Genomic DNA, 20,461 nt, shown 5'->3' with positions numbered 1-20,461 from the left:
AGTTGGCTTTGTGCTTCACACACCATAGGTGTATAATTATGGAGCCTAACAGATCCCTTTGTTATTTTACTGCTTATGCTTGGTGCCTACAAAAGCTTACTGTTGTTAGCAAGTTGAACTCTTTGACACCAGATGTGTGGGTGAGATATAGTGTAGGTGGCTATGCTTAAACAATCGTATCATTCAAATGTTATTTTTAAAAGGTTTTAAAACACATTTTACATATCACAAAAAATGCTTTGTGAATTAGTTGTATGGTTTGCCAGTAATACCTAGGGCTGAATTACAGGGGAATGTCCATCTGACATGAAGGACAATATTTCAATTTATGACTTTTTAAAAAAATCTGGAAATTTCATAGATTTTTAAGAGGGTTTGGAATAGATGATGGATTACATAAAAATATCTAAATATGTGGAGGAATTAAGATCCTGAAATGATGTCAACTAAAGAAATGCTCTCTTACATTATTCTATGTGTGATTGTTTCCCAGAGTGAGAGATGTACAATTTTATAACTTAGCTTTTCTTGTCCAACTGAAAGCAAGACAGACAACATAATGGATGTGGAAGTTTGAAGACACCTGCAGGAAGACAGAGAGGTACTTTTAGGTGACAACAGGAGCAAGCTGCCTTCTGAGAGAGCCTGCTGGGTGGCATGACATTGAAGAGTGAACTATTTGGGTGTGACTGTTAGCTTTATTGACTTAGAAACCTGCTTTTTGTTATTGCACCATAAGACCTGTCTCTTGTTAGTCAATTCATATAGTTGGTACAGGTAGTGATTCACAACCAAAAATATAACTAGCATAAGGATAAAAACACTTGACTTGATATGACCAGCAGATTCTCTCTCAGAAGACAGATTTACAAGGGGTCAAATTATAATAAGGTGGCTACTTGGTGAACTGAAACAAAACAAAGGGAGCTTGTTATATAATTCACATGGTTAATGTCATGAGGCCAAAGAGTTTGATGCAGATGCCACCCCCCACCCCAGTGGGGCTAGCCTTGTTAATGGGATGAGATACCAGGTCTGTTGACAAAGACCACCCCTTCCTTTATGCAGGTCCTGCCAACTTTTTCCTCTCTGTGACTGCTGTTTTTCTAATCTTCATTATTGACAAACATCCCACCCCCTCTGATGGGCATATTTTTACTCAGATGTGTTAAAATCTTTAGTCTTTCTCTGACCTAGGAGTTGGATTATCTTTTAAAGGTAACTGTATTTTTTTTGTTATGATCCCTGAATGTGAAACCTTAATAGGTCACCAGAGATTTGAAATGAATACTATACTTATCTAATATAAATCTTGGAAGATACAGTTAGTGGGTAGCTTCTCTATTATTTAAATAATTTGAGGCATCTGTTTTTTTAGATTTGGTCGTTTTTCCAAAAAAGACTGATTGAAAAGAGAAAGGGAAAGAATACCAACATTGACTAGAGATCCATCAGGCACTATATGAGGCACCTTCGATACCTCTTAATTTGCACCTCATGACCACTCTGTGATATGTTTTGGTATTTTCATTTTACAGATGAGGAAAGACCCAGAGAAGGTAGGAGAAAGTTGCTGAAGGACACATATAGCTAAAGTGGTAGAATCAGAATTCAAGCCCCCATATGTCTGCTTCCAGGGCTCATATTCTACTTCCTTTATTTATTACCATCCTTTTAAGAAAGTTAAGGAAATGAGCCCATGGATAAGGCATTCAAGAGGTGACTACATCTGCTGATGTTATACACATACCAGTCATTTGTGCCCCGCAGCAATGGACACTGTAGTCTGCGGCTCTTGTCAGTGCTTCTCAGACTGTCTGGGGTGATGGACCAGTTTCCCTCTAGTTCATCACTAGTAATACTTTTGTAAGATACACTAAATTATTAGAAAAATGAAATAATCTTTGAAAGAAAAGACATACAGAATATAAGCACGATGATCATGTCATGACAATGTCAACTTGCCATACATATTTCGAAATGTCTAATTTCTATGTTGTCACATACCAGCAGTAGTTTGACAGCACCAGTCATTGAGCACACTTTGAGTAGCACTGGTCTACATGTTATTTTTCTAAGATGCCAGTGATCTTTTCAGGAAACAAAAAAAATCCGACCTTTTTTCAAATGTAAGTTTACAATTTAAAAGAATAGCATCCTACGCTGACTATTGGAGAGAGTATGGTATATAATTTGTTAAATGATTATAAAATTGTTTACTTTTGTTGACACCTTTAAGAAGAAAAAGAAAAATGAAAATTATGGAACTTATAACCTCTCTCAGCAGACTTTTGCACTTTATGGAATTGTCATCGTCATCACTTTTTTCCATCCTCTTCAACTTAAGTTTTGCTTAATTTTATCTCTTAACTAACTCATATCCCCAACCACTTAATGTTTACAATGCGTGTTGGAATTGAATGCCTTACTGTACAGCTTACTAGATATAGATAAATATGTATAGTATGGCACTGTAGATTGGGAGAATGGAATATGATTATAGATTTAAATGGCAATAAAATAATAGAACTAGACCCTGGTTGGGGAAATGAGACAGCGCTCCTCCTGCCCCGGGCTCTTTGCTGCACAACAATGGCAGTATTTATTGAGCACACACTGTATGTCAGATAACTCATTTTAAACATCAACCTGTTACATACCTACTGTAATCACTTCCATTTTACAGAGGTGGGTCCTGAGGCCCAGAGATGTTCTATGTGTGTGTAAGTTCTCACTGGCAGAGCTGGGACTCAAATGCAAACAGTGTGACTCCAGGGCGCACACTCCTAACCCCAACATTGTAAGGTCCTTGGGTTGCCATCTAAAAACTGGGACTTTCCTGGAGCCACAGTGGGGGACAAGTGGTCCTATATTAGCTGGTTGAAGCAGATGGCAGCTGGTTGAGAGTTAGGTACACAGCTGGACTGGCACTTAGCCGGACTGGCTCACTTTCCCCACATGTTAGACATCAGCAAGTTTCCAGTTACTCCCTTATAAGAAGCCACAGTTTGTCCTGGCATAGTGTAAATTACTTTCTGAGATCTGACAAACCACTCACCCTTTCACCCCTTTTCTGTCCCCACCTAGGCACCAGCCTCTCTCCCAACTGCCCCATGGTTTGGAATTCTTAAGCCAGATATTCTCAAGGCTTTGCTAAACAAGCCCAGGAGTAGTTTGGGGCTTCAGAAGTAGCCTTTGTCTTGTCTCCATGCTCCAAAGGGCTGAAGAACTTCCAAATGGAAAATCACCTCTTTCTTCCCTACGGTCACTGTCAAAGCATACCTTCATTTTCATAGAATTAACATAACCTTAAGCTCTAACCTCTCACACTGAAGCTGAGGAAACAGGCCCAGAGATCTCCCGAAAGGATCTCTTCCTGTATACCCGTGCTGTCCAGTATGGCAGCCTTGAGCCACGTGTGGCTATTTAAAATTAGAAACCTAATTCCCCAGAAAATTAGCCACATGTCAGTTGTTTAATAGCCACATATGGCTTATGGTTACCATCCTGGACAGTGTAAATAGAGAACTTCCCATCTTCCCAGTAAGTCCTACCGGACAGTGCTATCCTACGATGCCACTGCCTTGGATACAGAGCTGTGGGTGTGTCTGCTTTCCCTTCCTGATTTCCATGGCCCTGGCCAGAGTCCCTACCAACCTCTGGGTTTCCTGTGCAGAGTTATCAGTCCAGCCAACTCACCTGCAGAGTGTAAAGGGTCTGGTGTACCTACATTTCACAAAGCATCAGGAATTTGAAGGATTTCTAGGAATCTAGGAATATCTAGAAATCCTAAATGGAAATACAACCACACACATACACATATCAGGCATGTATGGTAATGGTTCAGGCTGGGCTGCTTTATGGCTTCCTCTGCCATAACAGATGCAGGGAATGGCCTCCCTGCCTCCTGGGGTGGGGTAAGGTGCTAAGCGGACCAGGGCTTTGACATTAGGAAGATTTGAGTTTGAATCCTGGCTTTGTGACCTTGATCTCATAACTTAAACTGTTAGCTTCAGAATTCTCTTGTTTAAAATGGGGATAGTGATAGGAACACCTCCAGTTTTTGTTAAGGGCAAAATGATAATCTCATCAGCACACTACAAGCACCCAATATCCACGGATGTGGTTCCCTTTTCCTAGATTCCCTGCTGAACTCCAAATTGGCAGAGAGGAATATTGCCTAAGTAATGGTCTCAGTACCTCAGCAGTACTGGAAGGAATTGCCAATTAGAGGGAAGCTATTAGCCAGCTATCCACTTCATGTGACCCATGGCAGGATTAATAAGCCAGTAAAGCAGGGTTGCTCTTCCTTTGAATTCCTTAACACTTTTCATGGGGTTTACTGCCTGCTGGACAATGTATGTATTATAATCTATTCCTAAGACTTGAGGAATAGTTTAATAATTAGCAGTTAACCACTTTGGATCCACACAAGCTTAGCACTCGGTAATTTACTGTTTCTACAACCATAGGAGAAAGAGTAGGAAGTAAGTCATTAAGGCAGTGATTACCAGCCTGGGCTCTGTGACACCCCTGCGTGTGTTGAGGGATCTCAAGAGGGGTTACAAAATCTCAAATCAAAATTTAATTTGAATTCACTTTAATATGTTTTAAGGTAGCATATGGCACTTTGGGGACAGGAAGAAAAAGTCACAAAGTCCACAAACCCATGAAGGTGTCAGCTCACAAGGCTGGAAATGACTGCATTATCGATTCTGCTGTCACAGTAAATGTTCCATAACAAAGTCATGTTGAATTTGGTCTCATTCATTAGAGTATAGGACTTTTGTTTGGTCACATCTTTATCATTTAAGAAACATTTAAAAATGGTATTTATTTTTATTTCAACATGTCAACTGTGCATTTCCAAAACAGCAGGCTTTTCAAAGGAATAAATCAGAACTGTAAACACAAGATACAGTATAAGTTTTTGACTTCCTACAGTCAGTTTCACAAATCCACATACTGTACATTCATAGGTGAGGTTAAGCCTGTCACCCATTTCTTTATTTCTATAATTACACAAGCATAATAAATACATCTGATTTTAAAGGTCACTTAAAATGAGTCATAATTTACAGTACAGTACGTTTCAGTTCAAGTGCAAAAAATAACTATTTGCTGAATTCTATTTCTTTCAGTTATTTTATTTTTAAGCTGTGTTTTATGGTGAAGCGAGACATCCAAGTGTAGAATTTCTTATCCCAAATGCAGTATTGGGCAGAACTATGGTGTCATGGAGAAGCCCTCACTTTACAATTGATCCTGTCTAATCAGGGTCAGAGGGTAAGGTGAGTTGCTCATTTCGACTGTTCTTTTCTTTCCTCTCTCTCCTGTGCTCATCCACAGCTATTATAAATTATATAATTCACCTTTATTCAGCTAAAACAGTGTTCCCTTTTCCACACTCCCCCCAGGTTTCCTGTTAACCTCTGCTTTGATTTTTAGTGGCAAGCTTTACGTGCGATCCACCCAGCCATTGTTCTGGCTGCAGTTGTAACGTTTGCAGTTGCATACATTACATTGTCCAGTGTCTGACTGTGTCTTCATGAGAACGAATATACTGAGATTTTCTTTCTTTAGTCATTGGAAAGTATAGTTGCTACTTATTGCCATCCTTCCCATTCATGGTTTCCTATTTACCACCTTTTCCTCACCAAAAACAAAACAAAACTGACCCAATATGTAATTTCTAAAAATTGTATCCTTCCCCCAGGCACTTAAATCTTATACTGTGATTTATAACTAGTACTGCTTATTTAAGGAACTCTTAGGAATTCAGTGATTTTTGTGTGTTTCATTCCCTCAGCTAATTAGAGCCTGAATTACTATAAGATAGTAAATAGCGAGAGAGGCTATTTACAGTATCAATATATTTAGTAAACTCTTGTCTATCAAAACACAGGATACTGAGTTGGTTGGTTGATTTGAAATAATCGCTTGTTTCCGTTTTTTTTCTCAAAGCCCATTTAAAACAAAAGGCATTTTTAAGCTCGGCTTAGCTTGCTGTAGTTAATAATAGCTTCTGTTGCTCAAAGAATTATTTCCATTATATACCATACACATATAAAAATATATTTGCTAAAGATATGTAAAGTTTCTGATGAAACTTTTAACTTCATTTTTTAACTTTAACTTTTAACTTTATTTTTAACAAAAGCACATGTGCTACTTTTATATGGTTACTTTTTAAATATATCTTGTAATTTTTTAAACGGTTCTCTCCAAGAAAAAAGAAAGTATAGATGAATTCTATCTCTTCCCAGTTTGTGTTAGGAACCAAATAAGAATAAATAATCAGAAGAGGGAAATTATATCCACATTCACCTCAAAACACTTTCATTCCCTCCACTTACTTAGTGTAACTGCCGGTTTCAACTCTTACTGCACTGGCAGAGAAATTCTATCATCCTTAACCTAACCAAGCAAAGAACTGAAAGTCCTCATTGAACTCAATTTCCCTGTTGTAATTCCAATGAGATTATGAAAGTTTACCTTTTCCTGCCAATATGTACTGTAGCTCCTGTGTGTGTGTTTCCATGTTAATGAGTTTAGATATTTAGAAGCATATGCACTGCTGTGCTCCTCCAGGGGAGGCATATCCTGGCTGGGGGGCCTCACCCTGTGTCCTGGCTGAGGAGCCTGATTCCATGCAGGGTGTGAGATGAGCAGGATGCCCTCAGTGTCCTCCCGCGGCCAGCTGAGCCTGCTGCTCTTCACTCTCCTCTGTGCACGGGTCCACACTGGGGTGAGCGGGGCTGGTCTGCGTCTGAGATGCTGCTGCGTCAGGGGATGGCTGGTTTCTAGATGGGTCAGAGTGAGTCTCACATGGGACAGGCTGGGCTCTACCAGCAGGAGAATTTTCCCTATTCTCATTGGTCCCCTGGAGGTAAAAAACAGGAGATGCCCCATGATCAGTGATAGCAAATAAATCCAACTTTTTATATATGCTTTCAAGTAAGATAGGAAACATGGGGAGATCATCCGGAAGTGCCCATTTCAGGGACCAAGTAATAGAGGAATAAGGATAGAATGTCTTACCTTTCATCTCCTTTCCTATGTGCAACTGCCAGAGCCGCATGAAAAACACAAACACTATAAGCAGACGTGTCTTGTGGAAAAAGGAACATTACTACCAAAATGTCTGTTAGTACTTGGTAAACAGTTTACATCAGCAAATATTTACTGAGCCCCCCAAGCCATGTGGCAAGTCGCTGGGCAAGCACTATGGAATAACTGAAACTCAGGCCGCTTGCTAAGACCACAGAATCCAAGAGCCAGAAGACACTTTGTCTAACAGGAGGTAAGTAAGGGGTTCTTATCCTTGGAGGCAGAGCTGGGAAAGAATGTCCTGTAATTAAGAGTCCTGATATATATTTGGTATTTCAAAATGTGCACCAAAAGTTAGATAAGACAGAACATCCACATAAAGAAGTGAATGTAAACAAGCACTTGTGTAACCAACTGTAAATAACCATGAGTAGAACATCACCAGCAGCAATTTCCATAAATGCCATATTGGTTGTACAAATAAAAAAAAATTTAAATGGATTCTCCCCCAAATTAGTACCCATCACTTTTTGGCTGAACACCCAAATAAAAATGTTCATTTCTGTGATTCTACAATGAAAGAAAAAGAAACTTAGTATAATGACTTCTAAGAATAACTACAGCATACCTGCCAGTTTTTATTAATCCTAACATACCAGAAAAATTTTATTTATTTATTTATTTATTATTGTTATTATAATTTTGAGACGGAGTCTCGCTCTGTCGCCTAGGCCAGAGTGCAGTGGCGTGACCTTGGCTCACTGCAACCTCCTCCTGCTGGGTTCAAGCAATTCTCTGCCTCAGCCTTCCATAGTAGCTGGGATTACAGGCACCCGCCACCATGCCCAGCTAATTTTTACATTTTTAGTAGAGACGGGGTTTCACCATCTTGGCCAGGCTGGTCTTGAACTCCTGACCTCATGATCCACCCACCTCAGCCTCCCAAAGTGCTGGGATTACAGGCATAAGCCATCATGCCCAGCCCAGAAAAAAATTTATTAATCCTAACATACCAGAAAAAAAGCGCCACATCAAAAATTTTATGTGGCTTCTGTGAAAATGAGGATGAGTACATAAAGTAATGAAAATATTGCTACTCAAGCAGCAGATATTAAAATCATCCTTTCTCCTGTTTAGTCTTCTTGCTTTAAGGTATTAAAATCCTGCATATGCATCTCCCACCACAATATCTGGTTCTTGACTGAGCAGAGTAATGATGTGAGTTTATTATCTTGACAAATTAATAAATAGGATCATGCATGGACTAGCATGCATATGGTTATCAGTAAAGAACCAGATTTGGTTAAAATTTCACAAAGATTTTATGTTAGCTTACAAAGTGAGATTAATTAACAGTTCAACAAATTTTCTGAAAGGGGAATTACTCAAATGACCCTTATTTTTAAATCTTTCCCCTTTATTTTTATGTGTCCTCTGACGCTACTCCAGACAAAGCTGACGTGACTTATCAAATAAAAGGGAGTGATTATCATGAGATGGGGGAACTGAGTCTATTTCTTTGGCTAAGTTGTTTATAGAAGTTACACTCATTTTCCAAAGTCAGGATACACCTGTACAATTATCCACACTTTTATCAACATGCTTTAACTTTACTCAGGAAAGATCACTCCTCTGGGGACAAGAAAAATCACACTTTTAGACTTATTTTTCAGGTGAGGCCACCTGCATAACCATAATTCCACTGAGTTAGGTGTCCTATCAGACCCATACAGTGGCTCAGATTAATTAATTCAACAAATATTTATTGTGGTCCTATAATATAATGCCCCCACTAGAATTTTGGAATTACAGAGATTAATAAATATGGTTCCTGAAGGCATGAACCATACATTCTTTCAACTGGCAACCATCAATACTGAAATTTAAAACAAATATACAATGAAAGAATGGATTTATTTATTTTATTTCTTTCAAGAAGTGAAAGAATCATAACCTCTGAAGTTTTCCTGAACTCCATAAGGCAGAATATTCTCTCTATGGGACCTTGTATACACCCTCTTTAACTCAGTGCTCACAGAGTACTGAAATTGTTTGCATGTCTATTTCCCCCACCAGACTTTCAATAAATCTTGTTGAATGAAAAGTGAGTAATTAAAACAACTGAGCCCAGTTAAGGTATCTTGAGTGACAGGTAATATTGCTAGCCCAGCAAAGGAACTGTACCTGTAAAGGCTGTATCTCAGAAGCACGGTTGTCTCTTGTGAGTTGCATCATCTCTTTAATTTGGTAGAGTGCATAGACAAAGGTCACCCAGGGAGAAGAGCTGACTCCCCAGGCTGGTTTGTTCACATCTTCCTGTTCTTCCTGGTGCTTAGTTTTCTTGGGTGGAAGTCTGGGCTCAATGCGTGGCATGACATCTTCTGTCTGTTGCTGTACCAAGTCGATGGTTGCTATAGGAACGGGACTGGAGGGAACAGGAATTCTTTCTGCCAACATTGTCTTGTCTGGAGAGAAAAGAATGTTTAAACTATTTTTTCAGCATTTTCTACATATTTGAACAAAGGTAAAAATAAATAAATAAACCAAGAATCCCATATACCCATTCCAGAGTGCTTGGTAATATTAATAAATTGCTGGTTACCAATGACTTCATTACTTGGTGTAAGTACTGAATCAATGAACGTGATGTTTATCTTTGGGTCTCTTTATAGGCCTTAATAGACATTAGCATATATACTTAAGAAATATATTTTTCATTTAACTTAGAACATCAGTGGGACATAGGTTATAATGAGTGTTGCCTTAGGCCCATTTACAGGATTATGATTAAAAAGACGTCAAAACAGGAAAAGCCACGTGATAGTTATTTTTTAAAAAATGTTTTATTCCCACAGGTTTTTGGGGAACAGGTGGTATTTGGTTACATAAGTTCTCTAATGGTGATTTGTGAGATTTTGGTGCAACCATCACCCAAGCAGTATACAATGAACCCAATTTGTAGTCTTGTATCCCTCACCCCTTTCCCACCCTTTCCCCTGAGTCCCCAAAGTCCATCATATCATTCTTATGCCTTTGCATCCTCATAGCCTAGCTCCCACTTATGAGTGAGAATATACGATGTTTGGTTTTCCATTCTTGAGTTGCTTCACTTAGAATATGGTCTCCAGTTCCATCCAGGTTGCTGTGAATGCCATTAATTCATTCCTTTTTATGGCTGAGTAGTATTCCATTGTGTATGTATGTGTATGTGTGTGTGTGTGTATACACACACACACACATATACACATATACACACACATATACATACATACACACACTACAGTTTCTTTATCCACTCATTGATTGATGGACATTTGGGCTGGTTCCACATTTTTGCAATTGTGATGCTATAAACATGCATGTACAAGTATCTTTTTCATATAATGACTTCTTTTCCTCTGGGTAGATACCCAGTAGTGGGATTGCTGGATCAAATGGTAGTTCTACTTTTAGTTCTTAAGAAATCTCCACACTGTTTTCCATAGTGTTTGTACAGCTTACATTCCTACCAGCAGTGTAGAAGTGTTTCCTTTTCACTACATCCACACCAACATCGATTATTTTTTGATTATTTGATAATGGCCATTCTTGTGGGAGTAAGGTGGTATCACATTGTGGTTTTGATTTGCATTTCCCTGATCACTAGTGATGTTGACCATTGTTTCATGTTTGTTGGCCATTTGTGTATCTTTGCTTGAGAATTGTTTATGCATGTCCTTAGTCCACTCTTTGGTGTTTTTTTTTTCTTGCTAATTTGTTTGAGTTCGTCATAGATTCTGGATGTTAGTCCTTTGTCGTATATATAGACTGAAGATTTTCTCCCACTCTGTGGGTTGTCTATTTACTCTGCTGACTGTTCCTTTTGCTGTGCAAAAGCTCTTTAGTTTAATTAAGTCCCATCTATTTATCTTTGTTTTTGTTGCATTTGCTTTTGGGTTTTTGGTCACGAAATCTCTGCCTAAGCCAATGTCTAGAAGGGTTTTTCTGATGTTATCTTCTAGAATTTTAAGTTTCAGGTCTTAGATTTAAGTCCTTGATCCATCTTGAGTTGATTTTTTTATAAGGTGAGAAATGAGGATCCAGTTTCATTCTCCTACATGTGGCTTGCCAATTATCCCAGCACCATTTGTTGAATAGAGTATCCTTTCCCCCTTTATGTTTCTGTTTGCTTTGTCAAATATCAGTTGGCTGTATTTGGCTTTATTTATGGGTTCTCTATTCTGTTTCATTGGTCCATGGGCCAGTTTTTATACCAGTACCATGCTGTTTTGGTGACTATGGCCTTATAGTATAGTTTGAAATCAGGTAGTGTGATGCCTCCAGATTTGTTCTTTTTGCTTAGTCTCATTTTGGCTATGCAGGCTCTTTTTTGGCTCCATATGAAATTTAGGATTGTTTTTTCTAGTTCTGTGAAGAATGATGGTGGTATTTGATGGGAATTGCATTGAATTTGTAGATTGCTTTTAGCAATATGGTCATTTTCACAATATTGATTCTACCCATCCATGAGCATGGGATGTATTTCCATTTGTGTATGTCATGTATGATTTCTTTCAGCACTGTTTTATAGTTTTCCTTGTAGAGGTCTTTCAGCTCCTTGGTTAGGTGTATTCCTAAATACTTTATTTTTTGCAGCTATTATAAAAGGTGTTGGGTTCTTGATTTGATTCTCATCTTGGTCACTGTTGGTGTACAGCAGAGCTACTGATTTGTGTACATTAATTTTGTATCCTGAAACTTTGCTGAATTCATTTATCAGTTCTAAGAGCTTTTAGGAGGAGTCTTTAGGGTTTTCTAGGTATACAATCTTATCATCAGCAAACAGCGACAGTTTGACTTCCTCTTTACCTATTTGGATGCCCTTTATTTCCTTCTCTTGTCTGACTGCTCTGGCTAGGACTTCCAGTACCATGTTGAATAGAAGTGGTGAGAGTGGGCATCCTTGTCTTGTTCCAATTTTCAGAGGGAATGCTTCCAGCTTCTCCCTGTTCAGTATTATGTTGGCTGTGGGTTTATCACAAATGGCTTTTATTTCACTGTGTTATGTCTCTTGTATGCTGATTTTGCTAAGGGTTTTAATCATAAAGGGATGCTGGATTTCATCAAATGCTTTTTCTGCGTCTACTGAGATGATCATGTGATTTTTGTTTTTAATTCTGTTTATGTGGTGAAAGACATTTATTGGCTTGCATATGTTAAACCATTCCTGCATCCCTGGTATGAAACCCAGTTGATCATGGTGGATTATCTTTTTGACATGCTGTTGGATTCGATTAGCTAGTATTTTGTTAAGGATTTTTGCATTGATGTTCATCAGGGATATTGGTCTGTAGTTTTCTTTTTTTGTTATGTCCTTTCCTGGTTTTGTTATTAGAGTGATACTGGCTTCATAGAATGTTTTAGGGAGGATTCCCTCTTTCTCTATCTTGTGGAATAGTGTCAATAGGATTGGTACCAATTCTTCTTTGAATGCCTGATAGAATTCAGCTGTGACTCCATCTGGTCCTGGACTTTTTTTTGTTGGCAATTTTTTTTATTACTGTTTCAGTCTCACTACTTAGTTGTCTGTTCAGGGTTTCTAATTCTTCCTGATTTAAGCTAGGAGGGTTGTGTCTTTCAAGGAATTTATCTCCTCTGCGTTTTCCAGTTTATGCATGTAAAGGTGTTAATAGTAGCCTTGAATGATCTTTTGTATTTCTGTGGTGTCAGTTGTAATATTTCCTGTTTTGTTTCTAATTAAGCTTATTTGGATTTTCTCTTTTCTTTTCTTGGTTAATCTTGTTAATGATATATCAATTTTATTTATCTTTTCAAACAACCAGCTTTTTGTTTCATTTATTTTTTGTATTTTTTTTTCCTTCAATTTCATTTAGTTATTCTCTCATCTTGGTTATTTCCTTTCTTCTGCTGGGTTTGGTTTGTTCTTGTTTCTCTAGTTCCTTGAGGTGTGACCTTAGATTGTCTATTTGTGTTCTTTCATACTTTTTGATGTAGGCATTTAGGCTATGACCTTTCCCCTTAGCATTGCCTTTGCTGTATCCCAGAGGTTTTGATAGGTTGTGTCACTATTATTGTTCAGTTCAATTTTAAATTTCCATCTTGATTTTGCTGTTGACCCAATGATAATTCAGGAGGTTATTTAATTTCCATTTATTTGCATGGTTTTGAAGGTTCCTTTTGGAGTTGATTTCCAGTTTTATTCCACTGTGGTCTGAGAGAGTACTTGATATAATTTCAGTTTTCTTAAATTTATTGAGACTTGTTTTGTGGCCTATCATATAGTCTATCTTGGAGAAAGTTCCATGCACTGATGAATATTCTGCAGTTGTTGGGTAGAATGTTCTGTAAATATCTGTTAAGTTCATTTGTTCCAGGGTATAGTTTAAATCCATTGTTTCTTTGTTGACTTTGTCTTGATGACCTGTCTAGTGCTGTCAGTGGAGTACTGACATCTCCCACTATTATTGTGTTGCTGTATATCTCATTACTTAGGTCTGGTAGTGATTGTTTTATAAATTTGGCAGCTCCAGTGTTAGGTGTATGTATATTGAAGATTGTGAAATTTTCCTGTTGGGCAAGGCCTTTTATCATTATATAATGTCACCCTTTGTCTTTTTTAACTGCTGTTGCTTTAATGTTTGCTTTGTCTGATGTAAGAATAGCTACTTCTGCTTGCTTTTGGTGTCCATTTGCATGGAATGTCTTTTTCCACCCCTTTACCTTAAATTTATGTGAGTTCCTATGTGTTAGGCGAGTCTCTTGAAGGCAGCAGATACTTGGTTGGTGAATTCTTATCCATTCTGCAATTCTGTATCTTTTAAGTGGAGCATTTAGGCCATTTACATTCAATGTTAGTATTGAAATGTGAGGTACTATTCCAATCATTGTGTTATTTGTTGCCTATATATCTTGTTTTTTTTTTTAAATTGTATTTTGTTTTATAGGTCCTGTGAGATTTATGCTTTAAAGAGGTTCTGTTTGGATGTGTTTCCAGGATTTGTTTCAAGATTTAGAGCTCCTTTTAGCTCTTGTAGTGCTGGCTTGGTGGTGAGTGGCAAATTCTTGTAGTTCTGGCTTGGTAGTTCTTGGAGTGCTGGCTTTGTAGTGGCGAATTCTCTCAGCATTTGTTTGTCTGAAAAAGACTGTATCTTTCCTTTATTTATGAAGCTTAGTTTCACTGGATACAAAATTCTTGGCTGGTAATTGTTTTGTTTTGTTAGCATTGCCGTTGCTGTATCCCAGAGGTTTTGATAGGTTGTGTCACTATTATTGTTCAGTTCAATTTTAAATTTCCATCTTGATTTTGCTGTTGACCCAATGATAATTCAGGAGGTTATTTAATTTCCATTTATTTATGGAAATTAATTATGAGGCTGAACATAGGGCCTCAATCCCTTCTATCTTGTAGGGTTTCTGCTGAGAAATCTGCTGTTAATCTGAGAGGTTTTCCTTTATAGGTTATCTGGTGCTTTTGCCTCACAGCTCTTAAGATTCTTTCCTTCCTCTTGACTTTAGATAGCCTGATGACAATGTGCCTAGGCAATGATCTCTTTGCAATGAATTTCCCAGGTGTTCTTTGGGATTCTTGTATTTGGATGTTTAGGTCTCTAGCAAGTTTTCCTTGATTATTTCATCAAATGTGTTTTCCATACTTTCAGATGTATCTTCTTCCTCAGGAACTCCAATTATTCTTAGGTTTGTTTATTTAACATAATCCTAAACTTCTTGGAGGCTTTGTTCATTTTTTAAAATTCTTTTTTCTTTGTCTTCGTTGGATTAATTCAAAAACCTTGTCTTTGAGCTCTGAAGTTCTTTCTTCTGCTTCTTCGATTCTGTTGCTGAGACTTTCCAGAACATTTTGCATTTCTGTAAGTGTGTCCTTTATTTCCTGAAGTTGTAATTGTTTTTTATTTGTGCTATCTATCTCATTGAAGATTTCTCCCCTCACTTCTTGTATCATTTTTTTGATTTCCTTAAATTGGACTTCACCTTTCTCTAGTGCCTCCTTGATTAACTTAATAATGGACCTTCTGAATTCTTTTTCAGGGAAGTCAGAGATTTCTTCTTGGTTTGGATCTATTGCTGGTGCTAGTGTGATTTTGTTGGGGCAGGTTAAAGAACCTTGTTTTGTCATATTACCAGAATTGTTGTTCTGGTTCCTTCTCATTTGGGTAGGCTATGGCAGAGGGAAGGGCTGGCACTCAAGGCTGCTGTTCAATTCTTTTGTCCCACAGGGTGTTCCCTTGATGTAGTACTCTCCCTGTTTTCTGAGGGATGTGGCTTCCTGACAGCCAAGCTGTAGTGATTGTCATTTCTCTTCTGGATCTAGCCACCCAGCAGGGCTACCAGGCTCCAGGCTGGTACTGGGGTTGTCTGCATAGAGTCCTGTGATGTGAACCATCTTTAGGTCTCTCAGCTGGATACCAGCCCAATATTTGGCCTGTCTCCCAGGTCCTCCAGGAGCAATATGCTTCCTTCAGAGGGTCTGTGTATTCTCTCAGCTTTCCTGGTATATTCCTGCAGTAGTTCTGGAGCAAAAGCATGATGCAAGTCTCCACATGCTACTCGGTCCACCTGAGTGGGAGCTGCAACCTAATCCTGCCTCCTATCTGCCATTTTCCCAATAACAGTCTCTCCAGAACACAAGTATTTTAAAAACTAACCCAGTACCATATTCTCACTAATCAAAGATGAGTTAAAATTTGATTGCTTATTTTTATGTTTCTTACATTGAATGTTTAATTAATGATTTTAATTTTTTTTGTGATTAATAGCAAAGATATTCAAGTCCATACATTTTTCTCAAAATACAACTTTAACTACATCTTATAACTTTGGGAGAGCCATGATAGCTATTTTTATTGGTCTTTTACATGAGGCATGGACTGAGGCTGTGTAAGAGAGAGAATCCATTTAGGATTATAAAAGAACAAAAGTAAGAAAAAACAGTATTGGTCTTTCTGAGTAACTCATTGAGATTAAAATCTGTCTCTGAGGCTTCTGTAACAAGCAAGTTTTTCTCTTCACAGAAGCATTTCAGGGGCCTGAGGCTAATGCTCCGCAAAGGATAGGACACCCAAAGAAGATGAGCTCTGTTCTGGGACCAAAAAACTGAGCAAAAATATTTTCATCCTCCTGGTTGACCTTTTTCATAAAAAGTTGAGTCAGCTCATTCTCATCTACATATTAATATTTGATATAACCTCCTTTTTGTAGAACAATCTTAATAAAGCCATCCCTGGTTCAGAGAAAACTTCAGATTTCAGGTCTTGACATTTTTGTCTTTGTTTTTTGTTTTTTTTTTTGAGAGGGAGTCTTGCTCGTTCCCCCAGGCCGGACTGCAGTGGTGCTATCTCGGCTCACTGCAAGCTCCGCCTCCTGAGTTCACGCCATTCTCCTGCCTTAGCCTCCTGAGTAGCTGGGATTACAGGCGCCCACCACCGTGTCCGGCTAATTTTTTATATTTTTAGTAGAGATGGGGTTTCACCGTGTTAGCCAAGATGGTCTTGATCTCCTAACCTCGTGATCCACCCGCCTCGGCCTCCCAAAGTGTTGGGATTACAAGCGTGAGCCACTGCACCCGGCCATTGTTTTTTTTTTTTTTAACAAATGAAGGTAAGTCATAGAGAAGATTACCACTCACTCCCTATCCCTAGTAGCAAAATGACTGTATAGCCTTATATGTATTTGACTTAAATTTGAAAAACCTTTAGAATACCAGAGAAATTGAAAACTAATACTTCCCTAGTACCTTGTATTATAAAAGAAAACAAACAAACAAAAAACAAGAAAACCCCAAGCTACTTAAAACAATATTTTTTCTGCATAGTAGGTGATCTCTTTAACAATAGTCCACATGAATTCATCGACACGCCACTCAGAAAATTGAGCCAAACAGACCTGTTGTATACTCTGTACCACTTCTAGGCTTCTCAGGGGGCATTTGTTGACTTCCCATGGCCTGAACTGTTAGGAATATTAAGAAAGAATGGAAATAATTACCTTCTTCCTCATCTGGCACTGCCAGCCACTGGATCAGGGCAAAGAGCAGTAGGATCACCAAGCAGGCCATGCCAATTCCTCGGAAGGTTGCAGCAGCCCCTATAAAAACAAACAGCACTCTCTATAGAGTAATTCCAAGAAATGAGATAGCGCTCATCTAAAACCGTCAATTTTCTAAAGATCAAAGCAAAGGAAGCACAGCTTGAGACAAACCAGAGAAAAGTGGTTGGGTATTAGCTCCACATAATGGAAAAACACAGGGCTGGGTACGTGTCAAGAGACCCAGGGCTGATATTGGATCTGTCATTGATCGATTATAAAACTGCATTTATATAGGATTATCTCTCAGTGCCTTTCACCATGACTCATACAATTCAGTGGTGCTCTCCTCTTCATATGAAAAGACCATTTACCCAATTATTAACTAACAGCACTATTAATCTGTAGTTGGAACAGCAGTGCTCAAATAGTGCTATAAATGCACGCATTTCCTGGGGCCCACCTTATATATTAATAGATGACTGAGCAGTTAAGATTCCTGGAGCAGAATAATCTCATTCCTATTTCAGCTCCTATGTTTCTAATAAGGAAGATATGACAAGACAGACAGATTTTGTTACCATAAATGTAGTAGCATTACCAAAGCCAGCATATGGTTAGATTCTTCTGGTTCAAAATCTCCTAATGGAATAACAATGATTAATTTTATTTCCTTTAGGGTTATTATCAGCAGGTTTAAGGTACCTTATTTTAGACCAAAAGCACTCATGCTAATTCATTTGTTTGGCTCCTTTGAGGGATCTCTGTAGCATCTCATTAAGCTGATTGTCAGAGGAGTGTGCACAGTTACAGGCTGGCTCAGATCAGCTTAACAATGTAAGCACACTGCTTTACAATTATGACTACCATGAAATCTAGAAAGAGATTATAAATACTGGAATTTAGCTTTGGGCAATCTTCAGTAATAATTGGATTGTTTATTGAGGTATTGCTGGAAAAAATCATGTTTTAATAATAGAAAAGAAAAAAAAGGAGAAAGCCATTCTTACCAAAATAATTGACTAACACGCCTCCAATCATGGCACCACATCCTCTTCCCAAACCCAGGTGAAGGCCCTGCAGGATGCCCTGAGCAGATGTCCTCAGCTCAGGGGGAACGGCTGCACTGAGGTAAGAAATGCATGCTGCCCAGATGGCCGCGTGTGTCACTCCTGGAGAGGAAGAAGAGCAGGAGGGATTAGTTGGTTAGCATTTCTTAGGCTACTCTGTTTTGAAATGTGAATTATTTAACTAGGCACCTATTTTTAAGATTTGTTGTGGGAAAACATACATTAAAAATTTACCATTTTCACATTTTTAAATGTACGGTTCAGTGGCACTGAGTACACTCACAGTGTTGTGCAGCTGTCACCACCATCCATCTCCAGAACTTTTTCACCACCACAAACAAAAATTCTGTACCCCTTAAACCATAACTTACACTCACTCCTTGTCCCATCCCCTGACAACCACCATTCTACTTTCTGTCTCTTGAATGTGACTCCCATTCATTTTGTTCATCTTTTCATCTGTGAATAGACATTTGTTGTTTCCTTCTGCTACTTTGATTAATGCTGCTATCAACCTGGTATGCAAGTATCTGAGTCCTTGATTTAAATTCTTTTGAGTGGCTGGGCGCGGTGGCTCATGCCTGTAATCCCAGCACTTTGGGAGGCCGAGGCGGGTGGATCACGAGGTCAGGAGATTGAGACCATCCTGGCCAACATGGTGAAACCCTGTCTCTACTAAAATACAAAAAATTAGCCTGGCGTGGTGGTGCACGCCTATAGTCCCAGCTACTCGGGAGGCTGAGGCAGTGGAATCGTTTGAACCCAGGAGGCAGAGGTTGCAGTGAGCCAAGATCACGCCACTGCACTCCCCAGCCTGGCGACAGAGCAAGATTCTGTCTCAAAAAAGAAAAAAAAATTATTTTGACTAGGTAACTAGAAATGCAATTGTTGGATGATATGGTCACTATATGTTTAACACTTTGAGGAACTACCTTTTTTCCAAAGTAGCTGTACCATTTTACATTCCCACCTGAAATGTATGAGAGATCCAATTTCTCCACCTCCTTGCCAGAACTTATATATATCTTTTAAAAATAGCAATCATAATGAATGTGAAGCAGTTTCTCATGTTGTTGATTTGCTTTCCCCTAATAGCTAGTGATGTCGAGCACCTTTTAGGTGTTTATTGGCCATCTATATCTTCTTTGAAGAAATGTTTATTCAATTCCTTTGCCCATTTTTTAATTGGGTTGGTTTTTGTTATTGAGTTGTAGGAGCTCTTTATATATTCTGGACATTCATCCATTCTAGGGCACCTACTTTGACATTAAGATTATTTCTACTTTTCCCCATTATAATTAGCATCATGGCATTGCTTTTTACATACCTTAGATTATTTACATTGGCTATAATTCCACAAGTGGGGTTAATGATTCAAAGGATATAACAATTTTTATGTTTTGTTTTGTTTTGTTTGAGATGGAGTATTGCTGTGTCACCAGGCTGGAGTGCAGTGGCACGACCTCAGCTCACTGCAACCTCTGCTTCCTGGGTTCAAGCGATCCTCCTGCTTCAGCCTCCCAAGTAGCTGGGACTACAAGCGCCCGCCACCACCCCCAGCTAATTTTTGTATTTTTAGTAGAGACAGGGTTTCACCACGTTGGCCAGGATGGTCTTGATCTCTTGACCTCGTGATCCACCTGCCTCAGCCTCTCAAAGTGCTGGGATTAGTGAGCCACTGCACCCAGCCCTGCTTTTTAATATATAGTTCAGTTAAAAAAAATGAGTGCAGAAACAATTTACCATGTCCCATTACCAGTTTTATATCTTCACCATTTATGGGAATGAGAGGAAGACAGAGATAACAGGTGGAAAAATGGTCATTATTTTATTATGTAGTAACTGCATTGTCTGAATTAAAACCTTCATTAAGACACTGCTTTAAATGTAAAAACCAGATATTGTCACAACAGGTTTTATAGCTAGACGAGATTTAGAAATAATCTGGTTCCATCTAGATTATTCCCTGAGAAATAGTCTCATTTGGAGATAATATCATCAGAGACTCTTAACTCGTATTTTGGAAAATTAAACTAAAATATCAAAATTCTTTTAAAATTTGATCTGACAGTAGTCTGCCTCTGCCAGAATGGAATAACAGGGACTAAATTTATTCTCCTTCCTCAAGTAACTAAAAAACTGGACAAAACATATGAGACAGTGGTTCCTGAGGGACATCAGCAACAAGGACAGTGATCCCTGAGAGATGGGAAGCAAATGAAAAGCTTTAGTTTACTGACTGATGAGAGTCTGAAATTTGCAGGGCAAAAAAAGAGAACTGCCAAGTTGAAGACTCTAGC

General features: G+C 38.5%; 2 protein-coding genes across 6 annotated transcripts in view; one reads left to right on the top strand and one right to left on the bottom strand.

Annotated features, from left to right (window-relative positions):
- Nucleotides 1-16,652, top strand: part of NEMP2 (nuclear envelope integral membrane protein 2) — a 44,432-nt gene extending 27,780 nt beyond the window's left edge. For 3 of the 4 annotated variants that reach the window (XM_055108896.2, XM_055108893.2, XM_055108895.2), the window contains one exon: nucleotides 494-2,253. In XM_055108896.2, the coding sequence (XP_054964871.1) occupies nucleotides 494-560 (67 nt within the window). In that variant the 3' untranslated portion in view covers nucleotides 561-2,253. Of the gene's footprint in view, nucleotides 1-493; nucleotides 2,254-16,079 lie in introns of those variants that run through there. The other variant, XM_063595498.1, reaches the window with a different exon arrangement.
- Nucleotides 4,802-20,461, bottom strand: part of MFSD6 (major facilitator superfamily domain containing 6) — an 82,443-nt gene continuing 66,783 nt past the window's right edge. Inside the window, exons 5-9 of one of the 2 annotated variants that reach the window (XM_063595496.1) lie at nucleotides 18,102-18,263; nucleotides 17,053-17,151; nucleotides 9,235-9,515; nucleotides 7,042-7,066; nucleotides 4,802-6,883 (exon numbers count right to left, since the gene is read on the bottom strand). In XM_063595496.1, the coding sequence (XP_063451566.1) occupies nucleotides 6,873-6,883; nucleotides 7,042-7,066; nucleotides 9,235-9,515; nucleotides 17,053-17,151; nucleotides 18,102-18,263 (578 nt within the window). In that variant the 3' untranslated portion in view covers nucleotides 4,802-6,872. The remainder of the gene's footprint in view (nucleotides 6,884-7,041; nucleotides 7,067-9,234; nucleotides 9,516-17,052; nucleotides 17,152-18,101; nucleotides 18,264-20,461) is intronic. The other variant, XM_063595495.1, reaches the window with a different exon arrangement.

This window comes from Pan paniscus, chromosome 13, assembly GCF_029289425.2.
Source record: "Pan paniscus chromosome 13, NHGRI_mPanPan1-v2.0_pri, whole genome shotgun sequence".
Classification (NCBI taxonomy): domain Eukaryota; kingdom Metazoa; phylum Chordata; class Mammalia; order Primates; family Hominidae; genus Pan; species Pan paniscus.
Note: the sequence above shows the minus strand (reverse complement) of the source record. Positions and strands in the feature narration are given on the sequence as shown.